This window comes from Ursus americanus, chromosome 30 (assembly GCF_024610735.1).
Source record: "Ursus americanus isolate L20-20 chromosome 30, mUrsAme1.1.p, whole genome shotgun sequence".
NCBI lineage: Eukaryota > Metazoa > Chordata > Mammalia > Carnivora > Ursidae > Ursus > Ursus americanus.
In genome coordinates this window covers 18,847,078-18,863,354 of record NC_142156.1, presented here as the reverse complement: position 1 = coordinate 18,863,354, position 16,277 = coordinate 18,847,078, and the positions used below count along the sequence as shown (strand labels likewise).

Genomic DNA, 16,277 nt, shown 5'->3' with positions numbered 1-16,277 from the left:
AAAGTTTAGTGTAGCTTAAGTTTAGTGGGGAGGGAGGGAGGCATGACTGGAGGGTGCAGCCTGTCCTGCAGGGCCCCTGATAGTAGGAATGTTGCCTAACGAAGGAGTTAATAACTACGAATGTAGATAACCGTGGGAACGGTCAATAGGTTCTGTTTGCCAAACAGGATGTTATGGAAGCCAGCACTAAATGGGGCTTGCAGATACTACAATCCCGATTACGAAGTAAGATATGCAGCACTTTGAGTAAGTGTGTAAGTGAGCATTATCTTAAGCATCTGTTAATGATATCAAGCATGGTGAATATGCAGGAAAAAAATGCTGAACTGAGACGCAAAGATGAGTTTTGACTCCGTGTCTATGGCTTACAGTTGTAGCTGATGTTGCAAACACGAACAGCATTCTTGAACTGTAATCAATTGGACGAGACAGAAGGAGATACAGGACTCTGGGAAAAAATATTTTAAATTACATTTAGATTTTAATTTAGTGATAGAGTACCCAAACAACAGACCTGTTTTACAGTCCTTAGAAAAAGTCACTAGGCATCCCAAACATGAGCCTGAAGGGTTATGGATGAAAGGCATTTTTGTTTTTCCCTTTAATGGATGCTTAATCTTTTCTTGACTTCTAATCATAGCTAAAGATAATAAAAATAGTAATTTTTAAAATTTAAGTTCTATTTAATTTAAATTCTATTTAAGAAAATGATACAAACCATAGCTACAAAGTACATTGGACACTACACATGGAAAATTCTGTTTTAATTCACAGGACCTGTTAAGGGTTCAACCTCTAGACTCAGGCCTGACTGGCCCCTTCCAGAGGAGAGTAAGATGGATATAGTGGGTGGGGTAGAGGGTAGAACTTTCAGTGGGAAAAGGCAGGAAGTTACAAAATTGGCATGAAGTATCCCTTTGAGATCGCCTTGGGATTTTCTTTTTTTCTTCTCTTTGCATTGTTTCCCTCTAAGACTTTCCATCTTGACTGATTCAGTTAGACGTTGGATGAATCTACCTCTTGCTTAGACAAAGATGTCCCTGTGTTTGAAAGACTAAAAAAGGACAAGGTGGGGTCCACAGGAAAGGAGGGAATGGAGGGGTGGTAAGCCAGCTCTGCCCAAACCAGGAGAAATTCTTCTCTCGGGTTTGCTGCTCCCCATCCTCTCTCACTATCAGATCTCCAAGGCTGAATGCAGTGCTTCACACGTGACTTGACCTACTTTTGGTCTACAGCAGGAATGGCAAAAAGCTGCCATGCATGTCACCACTCCCTCTCCCGTGCCTGTGCCAAGCATCATTAATGAATTACCACATCCTTTTTGATTTGGGCCCAGATACAGTCGGCAAGCCATGATCAATCAGATTTAGCACGTTAGATGAAACCAATGCTCCTTCCTTGGTCTGGTTCAGGTTAGAAGGGAAAAGGAATCCTGGTGGTCCATACAGGAACCAGCCCAGCTCACCAGAGTGAGAAAATACATAGGGGTCTGGGGCCAGAGTCCCAGCAAATAACAGAGTTCTCCTTTGCTTGAGGTGCTTTCTCTGCTAAAGGTATTCTAGGAACCCTCAACATCAGTAGGGACTCACTGAGGGTTCAGAAATTTTGGATCTTGGTTGTTTCTTATTTATTCCACTGGAGACAGTTGTACATACTCATGGCCATATATCAACGGAGTGATTCTTCTCAGAGACTCTGACCCAAGTTACACAAAGAAAGTCTTTTCAAAACCAACCTCTGACAGATTTATTGTAAGATTCCTACTATGCAATAAGATAAAGGCACATGTAAGTAAAGAAAGAGTACCTTCGTAGTGCTTCATCTTCTTGAAGTTCAAATAATTCTGATGGTTTCTTTGAAAAAGTGAAAAAACATAAAGTAAAAAAATTACAGAAAGTTTGTTGACTATACAAGCTAACAATCAGATGAAAAACCCAATATACAGAATTATGTTTACATAGAAGAAATTAGAGTAAAACCCATTACTTTATGAAAAGATTTTTTTCTTTTAAAAAAGGGTTTCCTCACATTTATTCAGTCAGTGAATATTAAATGAGCACTTACTATGTGCCAGGCACAATTCCAGGCACAAGGGTGGCCTGAGTGAACAAAACAAATCTTCCTGTCCTCTTGATGCTTATAGTTATTGGATAATTTTTAAAAGGAAAGGACTCCATGGATTTTTAAACAAGTTGTTCAGTAATTCAGTACAGATTTACTGGGACTTACAAAGCCATGTGCAAGGTGCTAGGTACAGACACAGTTCCTGGCCTCAAGATGATTTTGTTTAGTTCTCCAAATTTACATAAAAGTTAAAACATGCTGGTTTCTGAGTCAACCAGAGAGTCTATGTGGCCTAGCTATGCTTCTAACCGGGTCCAATAAAGCACAGTCCTTGCTCTTCATAAACACTTAATAAATAAATAAGTACTTGTTACATTGAACACCAAGGGATATAAAAACTAATTAAAAATCTAATATCATTTCAGTTATAGTATTTGTTTACAAATAGATTTTTTTCAAGCATATCTGCCTAGAAAGATAGAGGAAGTCTCTCCAGTTAAGTTCTGCCTGAAAACGCAGAAGTAGTACAGAAAATTCTGCATTTGGATTGCCGAATCCTGGCATAAATTTAGATGTTAATGACACTATTTCTAAAAAACTGACACTATGTGCCTCCTGATGTGATACACTAAAAAGAACACATCACCTATGTAGTGTTCTTGCCAAAAAGACATAACCTGAATCTAATCATGAGAAACACCCCCTGAGACCGAGACATTTTGCAAACCAACCAGCAGGTGCCCTTTAAAAACATCAATATCCCATCACAGTCAAAACAGACTGGAGTAAGAATCATCAATGGATGCTTAATCGGGTTATATGTGTGGTGGGGAAAGGAGATTGAAGAGGAGCAAGTTATTAAATTGTCTCCAAACACCTCCCCTAATAGTTACAAAAGGAAATACAGTATAACTATGTAATAGGGACAATGACAACATTGTAACCGAGTTATTTAAATTTACATCACCTATTAGGGCAAATAGATATCACATACCTCCATATGTCATACCCTGAGAAGGACACGACATCACTTAGGCAGGATTCTAGCCCAAACTGCATCATTTGAATCTTATCATGAGGAAATATCAGATGAACACAAACTGAGGGGCAGCTTAGAAAATAACTGCGCCTGGGTGGCGCAGTTGTTAAGCGTCTGCCTTCGGCTCAGGGCGTGACCCCAGTGTTCTGAGATCAAGCCCCACATCAGGCTCCTCCGCTAGGAGCCTGCTTCTTCCTCTCCCACTCCCCCTGCTTGTGTTCCCTCTCTCGCTGGCTGTCTCTCTGTCAAATAAATAAATAAAATCTTAAAAAAAAAAAAGAAAATAACTGGTCTGTACTCTTCAAAAATATCAGTGTCGTAAAAGACAAGGAAAAGCCGTGGAACTGTTTTAGATTAAAAGAGACTAAAGACATGACAAATACATGCAATGCATCGTCCTAGATTAGATCCTGGTCCCAGCAAAGGGGTGGTGGTGGTGTAATTGCTATTAAAGAGTATGACTGGGACAATTCATTATATTGTAACATGGATCATAGATTTGAGCCTATGTTTGTGGTATATCAATAGTGTATCAATTTTCAATTATCTAATTTTGATAATGATAACTGTGATTAAGTAAGAGAAAAGCCTTGTTCTCAGGAAATACAGACTTGTTAAGGGGTAAAGGGGCATGCCACAGGCAATTCATTCTCAGACAGTCCAGAAAAATATTATAAATATATATATTATAGGGTGAAACAAATATGGCAGAATATTAAAACATTGATGGAGCTGGGTGAAGGGTATACAGGGATTCTTTTCAACTATTGCAACTTTTCTGTATATTTAAAATGATTTCAAATAAAAAGTTAAATCACATGACCCTAAGAATAGGCCACTTCTTTTATATGAGTTCATCTAGAATCACCAATTAAAAGGTAAAATAGTTGCAAAACAATATTTAAATGAAAAGAAAAAGGAAACAACTTCATTAAAACTCATCAGATAACAGAAGGTATTAAACGGAGTCAATGTTCCTTGTTCTAAGAGTCTGAGCTCCTAATTAGAAGGTTCTGTCAGTGAGGGACAACAGACAGAACAACAGATCCTCCCACAGAATGGACTTACCTCCCCAGGCTTTGTGGATGGGCACAGCCACTTCTCCAACAACATGTCCCAGACCTTCTCCAAATTAATTTCATTAACTTCGGCAATTTCTTTGGCGGCTGTGTGAATATCTAAGATATTCAAGATAAAGAATTTAAAAAAAACCCCAAGTTTTCAATGCAAGATAACTGGAAATCAAAATGATAGTTCTCCTTGAGCAGAAAGATGAGTGGTGTCTTGTCCTCACCAGGATAATCTTTGCCGGACGAGTTCTGAATTCTCTGACTGATGCTAGGGTGTTCGTATAGACTGACGAGGAGGTGCGCGGGTTTTCCTATCACCCTCAGATACTCCGCCGAGTTCAGCTTGTGGGCTATGAGCACGGCTTCAGTGCCTGACCGCCGATACTGAATATGAAGCTTCTTCAACAAAGCCTCTGCCTTTTCACGTGTTTCATCCTTTAAAAAAAAAAAATCACAAGCAAAAAGAAAATGTCATACTCTAAACCTCAGGTGAGGCGAAGAATCCATCTTTATCAATCAAGGTCCCTCCCTGCCTTAGTTACATCCTTACGTAGCTACACAAACCCTCATCTTCTTTCTCCATTTTAGGCATCCAACCCTCCAAGACGCCCGTCACCGTCACCGGGGCGGGATGAGAAGGGACTCCAGGGGAGCTCGAGTTAAGTGAAAAGAGGAAGGAGCCTTCACCGTGCAGTTCAGACACACCTGAGATGGGATATTCTGTAGCCATCTCTCGGCTAGATACAGGCAGAATTTCAAGCTGGACATCTTGAAGGAACCTGAAAGGACAAAGAGATTTATAAGTAAATTTTAAACAAGATAAATGTATCTGAGTCAAATTAAAAAGGTTATTTTTTTTAAAAAATGAGAATGCATACTCAGAGTAAAAAAACAATTTAAACAGGACAGAAATACACACATTTTAACCCAAACGGGATAAGGTCATACATGTAGTACATACAGTTCATTATTCGCACTATACAGATTCCTTGGTTATCTTTCCAAGTCAACTACATAGTATTCCATTCTATGAATATGCTCTATTTTTTAAACAAGTTCCTGACAAATGAGCATTTTTAAAAAAATAGTTATTTTCAACTTCTGTTACAACTAAAAACATGGCAGTGTGTGCCTGAGTTTGTGTGCATATTTGGTTATATGAAAGAACACGTAAGGATTCATTACTAGAAGTATGAGTGGCTATTAGGAAGCATCAATTTCTATTCCTACCTACAAGGTGGAGAGCGCCCACATCCCCACACCCTGGTAAGCTGCAGGGAGCCTTTTCAACATTCAGCAAATGTTAACAATGTCAGCAATGCACCAAGTGAAGACAGAGGGCACACAGGACATTTTTAACTACCATCAATAGTTTTAAATGCCTCTCCTTAAAGATCGAGAAGTCCATTTTCCTTTATTGCAAGTTCAAAACAACAAGCCAACCATTTTGAGCCCATTTAGAGGAAGAATCCGTACCTTCTGGGATATCCTGGGCAAGACTGATGCCAATAGCCACAGCCCACTCTGGGTTAACTATAGACAGTAAGTAGGATTCGATGGTTTGAGTGATCTTAGTTATTTCCTTGTTAATCAGCGTCGAGGACTTAGCTTGTGTTAACTTCAGGAGCTTTGGCTTCAGTTTTTTTTCAAAAACATGCTTGGCTGTAGACACATACAGAGTGTCCAAAGAGAACTTCAAAAAGAGGAAAAGAAAATTTAAGGCTGATTTATATGCACACCTTTAAGTTTACCTGAAAGCAGCACAAAATCCTTCTACACAGGGTCTAAATTAACTAGAGGGTCTAAAGGTACGCCTTACAAAGTCTCAACCCATTACCTTCATTAATTTAGAAATTAGGAGCAGCGTTGGGAAAGATTCTTCACTGAGTTCTGTAGCTAAAAGGGAAACAAGAATATGATTTGCTTAAGAAAAAAAAAATGTGGCTATTCAGTAATATTTGTAAGTTAAGGAACATACAGAGAATTTTCCAGAAGTTCTGTGCTGTGCCAAAGAATATTAGGTGAAAAGGCAGTCTAGTTTGGGCAGCTGATGGCAAACTTATCACATGCTCCAACATATACTGATACTCTAGGTCCACTGGAGGAGATATTCTTCTGTATGATTTCAAATGTTTCAGAAGACTCAATGCCTATATTAAAATATAAACATAATTTCCTGTGAGATTAAACCAATCCTGTTTCTGAATTGTCTAACTTGATAGCATCATGGATTTCCACTCCTGAGATGGTCTTATTTTTACAGAGATACACAAAAATTTTGTACTTTTACCTCTAAGGTTATCCTTCTAAACCAAAATCATAATTTACGCAATGATTAAAGAAATTATGTCCGGAGAAACTAATGGAACCCTGTTGTTGGTGGGATGTCTATGAGTTTGACAGTTCCCCATGCCCTCTTCCCACAGTCTAAGAGATCTCAAAAAATTTGATTTCATTTTAAATACATAGGCAGTCAATCTAAAATTAATCCTCTATATCCCTTACATCTCTTTAGCTTATATCTCATATTTTGGGGGCTTGTAAAACCTTTTGAATCAACCCATTCTTTTAATTTTTAAAATCCAATTTAAAAAGAGATAAAAGCTTCTATGACCAAAATTTAGAAAAGACTAAAAAGTTACTGAAAGCACTAGAATTGAGTCAGTCCTATCTACTAATATAGAAAGTGGAATCTAACTCTGGGTCCCACATACTTTTTTTTTTTTCCTTCTTCTGAATCACAAAAATTTTGCTTTAATTCTTCCAAATCAGTACTTTAGTGACTTCATGCTCTTGGACAAATTTAAATTGCGTTAGTAAAGCAAAAATAGGATTAAGATAAATGATAAAATATAGAGAGCATGAGAAGTCTTTTTACTTCTGTATCCCTTTCAAAGAAGAGGACAGGAATAAACTAGGAAGCACAAAGGATAGTCCAGAAACATACTATATGACTGCAGTTTTGTAAATAATCCAAAAAGATGCATAAAGATAATTTTAAAATATATATTAGTTATACCTGATTAATATTAATGTTGGTTATCTTTTCATCGGCTCTTTCTATAACTTTTAGGACGACTTCAATCATTTCATAGTCATAGGGATCCAACTGTATAAAAGTAGAAATATATCAAAACTTAAGAAGATAGTCAGGCCAGGAGATGGTTTTATTCAATTATGGTCATCAGTACAGATTACAAATATAAAATCTCACTGCACTATGGTGTTAGATTAGATTATTCTTTTAAAAATGAACTGAAATGGGGGCACCTGGGTGGCTCAGTTGGTTAAGCATCTGACTCTTGATTTTAGCTCAGGTCATGATCCTCGAGGTCATTAGATCAAGGCCCTGAGCCCACGCCCAGCGTGGAGCCTGCTTAAGATTCTCTCTCTCTCTCTCTCACCCTCTGCCCTTCCCTCCTTCCTCTGCTCACGTGCTCTCTCTCTCAAAAACAAACCAAAAAACCCTGAAATGTTCTTATCTCAAAAGTAGTTCTTTATTAATTCTATCAGGATAAACATTCTTTAAAATGTTTCCAAAGTGACTTTAAAAAGAAAGCTGTTCCTAGGGTATTAAAAATCTAGAAAGAAGAAATATATCAAAACGTCATAATTTTGTAAGATTTTTAATTTTTTAAAAAGATTTTATTTATTTATTTTGTCAGAGAGAGAGAGAGCGTGCACAAGCAGGGGGAATGGCAGGCAGAGAGAGAAGCAGGCTCCCTGCTGAGCAAGGATGCGGAATTCGATCCCAGGACCCTGGAATCATGACCTGAGTCAAAGGCAGACACTTAACCAACACAGCCACCCAGGCATCCCTGTAAGACTTTTTAATTAGAATTCTATGTGTTACATTTAAGATGGGAAAAGTACAATAGGAGGAAATGGACCTTTTCTTGGAAATGATGTAACTGAAAGTGTGGGCCTCCAAGCAAAAGTTTCTCAAAGGATTGCATTCTGGATCTAGTCATATACGGAAATGCAAAAATTAATTGGGCGGCATCTATATATGTTCATAAAAAGAAAGGAAGTATTCTCTTTGTTCTTTGTTTCTGCCCACACACCATTACTTTTTTTTCCATTTCTTTCTTTTTTTTCTATTAAGATTTTATTTATTTATTTGACAGAGAGAGACAGCCAGCGAGAGAGGGAACACAAGCAGGGGGAGTGGGAGAGGAAGAAGCAGGCTCCTGGCGGAGAAGCCTGATGTGGGGCTCGATCCCAGAATGCTGGGATCACGCCCTGAGCCGAAGGCAGACGCTTAACAACTGCGCCACCCAGGCGCCCCTTTTTTCCCATTTCTTAAATGCCAAATAAAGTCACAAGAATAACAACATTTGAACTAAGTGGGAAGATGATTTCTGTAGTACCTAGAACTTTTGAGCAAGTCTATATTATTTTTGGCTGAATTTCAGGCAAAATATAAAGCTGAAGTATTTCTTGTAGTCTATATTATAATCCTCCTCCCCCTTCCATCCACTTTTACTCCCCCAAGAAACTACCCTTTGACCTAAAATTTCAATTCTCAGAAAGATCTCCTAAGAAAATAATCAGACAAGAGGGCAAATACGTATATATATGAAGATATTCATTGTAACAACTTATAATAGTGAAATATACAAACAATTTAAATGTCCATCCATAAAGGCCTGATTAAACACAGTATGCTTCATCCACACAGTGGAACAATACGCATCTGTCAAAAATGAGACAGATGTATGTGTATTGACATGTAATGACAATATGTTAAGTGAAAAAAGAGAGTAACAGGATAGGATATTTAGCCTAAGATAGCAAACTATTAATTAACATTTTTATCTATCGGAATGGGGTTATAGAGAAATGTCACTTTTTGATTTATACTTCTTTCTAGTTTGATCTTTTCAAAGAATATGTACTATTTTCAAAAATCTGAAAAAAACGGCTATTTCGATTTTCAGGGGAAAAAAAAAGACCAGGAAATCTCTGTGTTAAACTATTAAAAAGATAGAAATCTAAAATTATCCAAATTTAAAGTTTTAAAAAATACAGGACTTGCATTTCCAGCTTATTACTCAATGTATCTAAATGAACTAAGGGCAGGAGGGATGCTTGACATGACCCGATATATTCATTTCCCGTTCATCTACCTTATGGAGTATTCCACTAAGACTGATGACCAAATCTTTTGTGCTCGTCAGTAAAGGAACCATTTCCAGGGCTTTGGCCAGGAGTTTGGGGTGCTGCTGCTTTGAGGGCTGTGTGCTCGTGTCCCCCTGGCTCTGGCTGGCACTGGGGTTGTGTAGCAGTGTTTCGATGAAGAGCTGAAGAGCTGCATCACAGTCCAACTGAAACGTGCTAAAAGAAGTATTCCATTACACACCAACTTCCCCGCGCGCGTGGGTTTCCAAACAATTTCTCCCCAACACACTCCCATCACTGGACTCCAGTAACCCTCTCCTTGCCTCGTTATCAGATCACATACCTGCCATCAGAGTTAATTACTGCCTTTAAAAATCAGATCTTGTTCTCGGTGGCCATGTTGACATGGCACAATACTGGAGAGAAATTTGTAATAAAATTGAAAATATTTAATTCCTTTAATAGGGCAGTTCCACTTTCATACACTTCACAGTAGTAGCCAAGATACACTTAGAAGGATGTCCACTGCAAAAACTGTTTGTAATATTTAAAAATTGAGAACCACTCAATCATCCATCGATAAGGAGCTAGTTAAATAACTTATTCATACAAAGGAATACGAGAGTTCAAGAGCTACGAGGAAGGGCTGTATGTACCAGTCTTGTAAGGCATCCTGCTAAGTGAATGATGCATGCTACAAAATGGTGTGTAAAGTATGATTCTGTTTTTGAGGAATGTAACTAAATGCATTTGCATAGGGGAAGTAAGAGAACAATACAGGCCAAACTCTTGTAACTAAAGGGTGAGACTATGTAGAACTTTGATTTTAGTATGTTCCATCTGAATTAGAAAAATAATAAAGACTTAAAAATTAAGAATGAGGTTAATATAGACAAAGAGACAATTACAATGTCTTAAGCCTTATTAATAAGATGATAGTTTAATCTGCCACATAGAATAACTAAAATATCAAAAAAAGCTTTAAGGAGGACCATTTTAAAGTCATTCCCTGAAATTCTAAAGGCCATCTAAATTTACTCACAGCTGGACTCCTTGGGGTAAAAGTGTCACTATCACACAAATACAAATTATCAATGCCACACAAGTGACAAGAATATGAAATGAACTTGACATTATTCTAGCTATTTACATTTCAGAAAAGGGCTCGGTATGACAAAACCACATGCAAAAATCTACCAGGAGCTCAAATTAATAAAAGAGAGCATGTGTGCCCCCCATTCTGGATCGGTAGCAGTCCAAACTGAAGAATGGCATGGTTTTGATCTTTCAAAGTACAGTTAGTCGGAGCTAGTTAGAGCTAGGAGCAGCCTATAGCTTTTGACTTGCAGGTTCAGGATGGTGGCAGCCAGGGTCCTCACTAACCTCTCCTCCGTCCACAGGAAGAGCTGGGTACCTGCATGGTGGGGAAGTGTGCTCCTAACAGTAACTCCGACTTCACTCATCTGTCACGAACTGGATGAGGTTATAGCACCATTAGTATTTTAAAAGCAGTCACTTATTATGTGACCATGAGCGGGTCACCTAATATGGGTTTGTTCTCTCATAAATTGGTAATAACATGCAATAAAAATTGTAAAAAATTAAATGGTGGTGTATGTGAAAGCACTTTGAAACTGATACTATGACAGCAAACTTGTCATCCTATTTATTAGATGAACACCTGAGATATTATTTATTTCTATTCATCACAGTGAACTGTTATCTATAAACAAAACATTCGGCCCTTGTTTTCTTTATTCACTTATTAAATTATTTTAAAAATTCTCCCTAAATCATACTTTTCATTATATCTTAATTTAAGATGACCCTACCCCTGAGTTAAGCTGATTCATAAGTTCAATTGCTCATAACAATATTTCCAAACTTTCCTGAACATGGGGATCATCTGGAACTCCTTCCTATTAAGGATTAGTTTCCTGGGCCTCGGCCCAGATCTACGGAGGCAGAACCACCAGGGAGGCCCCAGGAATCTGTATTTTAAATCGGGTGCTCCAGGGGATGTTCATTGCAAGGCAAATCTGGGAAACCCTTAACACTGAATTTAAAGGGTGGTAACTTAAGAGAGTTTAATCTGGTTCTAGGTTCACTTAGTTTGGGGATGAACAAAAGAAAACATCAGAGGTCCACAGACCACATGGAATAATCATCTTTACTATCGATTCTTGCGGTAAGGACTTCCAGTTTGTTAAACTAACAGCAAAAAATACCACTAAGTTTTAAAGAATTACCAGCAATATTCCAGAATGAGGCTTGTGTCCATATCTATATTCTCCACGAGAGCTTTAATGAGGTCCTTCTTGGTGAGAAAATGTTGCCTGAAAACTGGCTGGAAAGAAATCTAGAAATAAAAAGAGCAAAACAAAAAACCCAATAAAGTAAAAGGTACCAGAATAAGGACACCATGGTGATTTGCATTTTTATAGAGAAACATTTTTCTAGACTCCTCCAACTTTTTTCTTTTTTCTTTTTTTTAAATCACCCTACTCAACTTGACTGTCATTCTGACATTTCAGGTATATTTGGCTGTGGGTCCAATATCTCTCTTAGTCGCACTAATCTTTCACTCTTCATCAGTCAAGCATGGTTGTTAGCGATAACTAGTCCCATTACTGCATACGATTTAGGCTTCAAAACACATACCATTTCCGCAATGATCACATTCCTGATAAGCTTACTGTTTGTGAATAAGGTAAGATGTTTTTTATGCATAGTGTAAAGAAAATAGGGTTTTGTTTGTTTTTACAAAGTGAAAAATGACTTTTCCCTAACATGAGTTCCTAAACCATGGTATACCTGTATATATACTGATGTTATCTCTAATCAAACAGCAGCACAAAAGTATAAGGCTAAAGGCTAGGTCTGAAACACCTTAGATGTTAATACCAGATATATTTCTATAAATGAGAAAGCTAAGCAGACAAAAATGTCAAGCCCCTTCTAACATCCTTAAAAATATAGAAGAAAGGAAATGAAGCAAATACTCCTTACTTCTTTGAAAACACCAACGCGTATACTTAATACAACTAAAATTTATGAGTCCACGATATACATCCTTTCTCTGAAGAAAAGGACAATGAGATCTTTGTTTTAAGTTTTCCTGGGGAAAATCATCAGAATGGAAGAAACTTCATGGCACTCCAAAGAATACTCACACCAAGTTTGCCAAGACGAATACCCCACCGGGCATCAGTACTGAGCTCACGGAACTTAAGCTCCGTTTCTATTTCCTGATAGAGGCTGGCCATCTGAGAGCCGACCAGAGATATGGCCTAAAAAATTAAAATATAAAATTCAGTTGAAATTGAATAACACCTTTTAGATGAAACCAAACAATATAAATCATAACCTCTCTTTGTGATAACAGGGTGCAATGTTACATATTGCTTGATACACAGTCATTATTCATACAATAGTTAGGTCATTCAACTTTAGCATGATGCCATAAATTTAGTCTGGCTTTCCTTCAAAGAAAAGGCCAAATTTTGGTTATCCTGCAAACAAAACCCGTATAAAAAGCAAATTTTAAAATAAACAATCTCAAAGAGAACTTTTGCATCTGTTAAACTTGTCTTACAAAAAGAACTAGCTCATGGGTCTAAGATTTCAAAAACACTAGGGTTTAGTATAAGAAGTCAAGTTCTATGGCTGCATACAGATTTAAGAAATAAAAAATATCGTAATTCTTTGGGTTGAGCATGATTATGACCTGCATTTACATTCACTAGTCAAGGAAAAGCAGGTAGAAAGTGAGTGAGCTCGACATTTCTTTTGCTTAAATCTTTAAGATCTGAGGGCAAAGGCATTTCATTTCTTCCCCTAAACATTTTAATATTTCAAGAACTGAGGCTGTGGTTCCTTCAGTCATACCAGAATTTTGTCGTAATTATGCCATGCTTTATCTATGAGCTTCCAGAGATTTTCAAACACTTCTTTTTGGGGTAAGAGAGTGCAGTAACCCAATGCCAAGTCAAGATCCACCAGGCGACAATTAAATACCTGTCAGGAGAGCATCAAGAGAAGAACATTCTTTACAATCAAAACAGAATTTGGTCTCTGAAGGCTTGTTACTAAATCTAATTATAGACCCTAGGAAAGAATAAATGTTTCATGAAAAGTTATTTAGAGTAACTCAGTTCCAACTTGTTTGCTTGGTTTTAACATCCTTTATCATTATTATAAATTTAAGGAAACAACTCTAACAAGTTCTATATGGCATGGAACTCCTACTTTCTTCTCCCCTGCGTGACAATTCCTTCACTTCTCTTCAAACCCCCAACACCCCCTCCCCCTCCTCCCTCGTCCTCACTGAGAAATCAGAAGCAACCAGGAGAGAGAGAGAGAAAAAACAGAGAGCTTCCCAAGAACAGATACTCACTTTGTGCAGTAGTGTCGTAGCATTTCCCCTGATAAATGTAACGGCTTTCTCTTTCAATTCCATAACAACATGCTTGGATTTAACCAATGTGGTCTCTCCAAACAACTTTTAGAAAAGAACAAAAGAATCTTTAGGTCCCCTTCTATCTATGCATCGTTCTGAAAACTTTCCTCAAATATTAAGGGACTCTGAAAATTCATCATTATATGCAAAATGTGTTGGCATTTAACTTATGATGACAGACCATTATGGCTGGGGCGGGCGGTGGAATTGACTGGGAAGGGGCAAAAGGAACCATTTCAAACACTCCCTATCTTGATTGTGGTGTTGGTGACATGGTGAATACATTGGTTGATACGCTTAAAAATGTGCAATTTTGAAAGCTATACTTAATAAAGTTAATTTTGAAAAAAATTGGCCTTTATAAATATCAATGCAACAGTAAAAGTGAATATAGTTCTCCCTGAGACTAGTCCCATAAGCACGTTATCAACAGGTACTTTGTCTTCTAGACTGTTTTCAATGATGCTGTCAGGTAATAATTATAATAATTTGGGTCACCATAAAACAAATAGCAGATAGAGTTTTGACCTAATGTGGTCACTGGATTTGGAACAAGAAGACATATACTATGGCAACCTAAAACCTCAGGCGACTGATTTCACCTCCCTCAGTTGGCTTCCTCATTTGCAAAATGGAGACTCTCAGAGTTGTCGTCAAGATTGAGTCTGAAAAGTGTGCAAGAACCCTGAACTACACCCAAATCTTAGTAGCTGCTCAACAAATGTTTCTTAAATCTTACAAATTATCAGTCCTTGCTCCAGAGCCAAACAAGAAAATATGGACTTCAAATTCTTTTGTTTGGCTGGGCTTTTGTATCTATAGTCATCCAAAGTGAAAGCATTTGTTCTCGAAACTCTACCTTTCCACTCAGACTGGCATTCATGAAACTTGATGCAGAGTGCTGAAGACAAGTACCGAATGAACCGACGACAAATCTTAGGGCCAGCTCCCACTGGCTAGATTCTTGAAGGTTCTGAAGCAGGGCAGAGATGGAGTTTATAATAGGTAAAATAAGATTGTCTCCTGTGGAATGATAAAAGTATTTTATTTCAGTAACAGTATTTTAATCCATTTAGATTTTTTCAAAGAAAAAAAGATTACTGAAAATTGTTTCCAAGGAACATGTACATCTTCAATGGAGATGATGGTCATAGAATTGGTTCTCAAAGTGAGTAAATGAGAGAATTAACATGGGCTTGATTTAAGACAGAAAATAAGTTTGATTGTAACTTGTCTATTTTGAGATGCTTAAGTCATTAGCTGGAAAAAAAAAAAAAGCACTGCTCCTTTGGGAAGACCAAAATTTATGAACAGATACATAAAAGTTACTTTTATAAGCCAAATGACACACTTTCCTGACTGTCTGGAAGAATAACATTGTAACAGTAATAACTAAGTAACCACATCAAGAACATTAAGTCAGACTCATATTGGAGATTTCAAGGGATTTCTGTACTGGTGTATTTATAAAATCATAACACAATAGTGTACATTTCTGATGTCAAATACCTTCATTAATAGAGCAGTATGGTAAACTTGTAGAATCCAAGGGATGTCTCTTGCTTTCTACAAAAGAGAGTAAAGTACATAACACTAAATAAAACAACTCGCTCATATTCCAAGAGATACTTAAATATTGTGCTATTATCGAATACTGTCCTAAAGGAAACAGCCACTTTAAAAACAATTTTAAGTGTATACAGAAAAATACACAGATGAGTGTACAACCTGATAAAGGGGATACATCCATATAACAGCACCCAAACCAAGAAACAGAACTTCACCAGCACCTGAAGCCCCCTCTTGCCCCCAGTCATTACCCACCCCCAAGGGTAACCTAACCAGCCACTCCCTTGAGGTCCAACAGCACACTTCCTTACAGCCTATCCTTGCACTTCATGTAAATGAAATCAGACAGTATTTGTGTCTGGCTTCTTTTGCTCAGCATTATGCCTGCGAGACTCACCATGCTACCGTGCGGCGCTCTGGTTCGAAACCTCCACAGTTTAAACTTGCATAAGGTGGAAATACACGGAAAACAATAACACAAGTGACATTTACCAGCGAGAGGCACAAGCGATGCAATCAATTCATAAATAACCGGGAGCACCATCTGGGACTCAAGTACTATCCCATCTTCACTGAAGAAGTCACTGTAAGACCACTCTTCATATGGATCTTTGTGAGTTCCGAAGGAAGTCTGAATACCAAATCACACGGAAATGACACAAGTAAATACGCTCCAAACACAACTACCACCTTCACCAGGCAGAACCCAGGAGCAGGTGTATCAGAGCCAAACGCAGTTTTGAGGGTCAAAGCCAACCGTGTAGTCTCTTTCTTCATGTCTATGGCTCATAATAATGCCATTTTAAATTAAACTGTTACTCTAAGAGAAGGACAATGTCCAGAGATGCTGGCTCGAGGCCCAACTTTCGAAAGACAGTGCAATTTAAGTTAGCCCATAAATGTGGCTGGAAATGAGGTCTCATGCCCTTGAGTTTTCCGGCCTCGAATAAGAAAA

The 16,277-nt window shown here is 37.8% G+C and overlaps 1 protein-coding gene across 1 annotated transcript in view; it reads right to left on the bottom strand.

Annotated features, from left to right (window-relative positions):
• The window catches only part of KNTC1 (kinetochore associated 1), a 68,078-nt gene that overhangs the window by 10,442 nt on the left and 41,359 nt on the right, over nucleotides 1-16,277 (bottom strand). The window contains exons 37-53 of the mRNA XM_045777917.2: nucleotides 15,815-15,953; nucleotides 15,263-15,319; nucleotides 14,613-14,776; nucleotides 13,691-13,795; nucleotides 13,183-13,311; nucleotides 12,468-12,584; nucleotides 11,544-11,653; nucleotides 9,303-9,510; nucleotides 7,193-7,282; nucleotides 6,152-6,323; nucleotides 6,011-6,069; nucleotides 5,650-5,866; nucleotides 4,879-4,952; nucleotides 4,398-4,608; nucleotides 4,172-4,281; nucleotides 1,807-1,853; nucleotides 370-448 (exon numbers count right to left, since the gene is read on the bottom strand). Coding sequence (XP_045633873.1) covers nucleotides 370-448; nucleotides 1,807-1,853; nucleotides 4,172-4,281; nucleotides 4,398-4,608; nucleotides 4,879-4,952; nucleotides 5,650-5,866; nucleotides 6,011-6,069; nucleotides 6,152-6,323; nucleotides 7,193-7,282; nucleotides 9,303-9,510; nucleotides 11,544-11,653; nucleotides 12,468-12,584; nucleotides 13,183-13,311; nucleotides 13,691-13,795; nucleotides 14,613-14,776; nucleotides 15,263-15,319; nucleotides 15,815-15,953 — 2,088 coding nt within the window. The remainder of the gene's footprint in view (nucleotides 1-369; nucleotides 449-1,806; nucleotides 1,854-4,171; nucleotides 4,282-4,397; nucleotides 4,609-4,878; nucleotides 4,953-5,649; nucleotides 5,867-6,010; nucleotides 6,070-6,151; nucleotides 6,324-7,192; nucleotides 7,283-9,302; nucleotides 9,511-11,543; nucleotides 11,654-12,467; nucleotides 12,585-13,182; nucleotides 13,312-13,690; nucleotides 13,796-14,612; nucleotides 14,777-15,262; nucleotides 15,320-15,814; nucleotides 15,954-16,277) is intronic.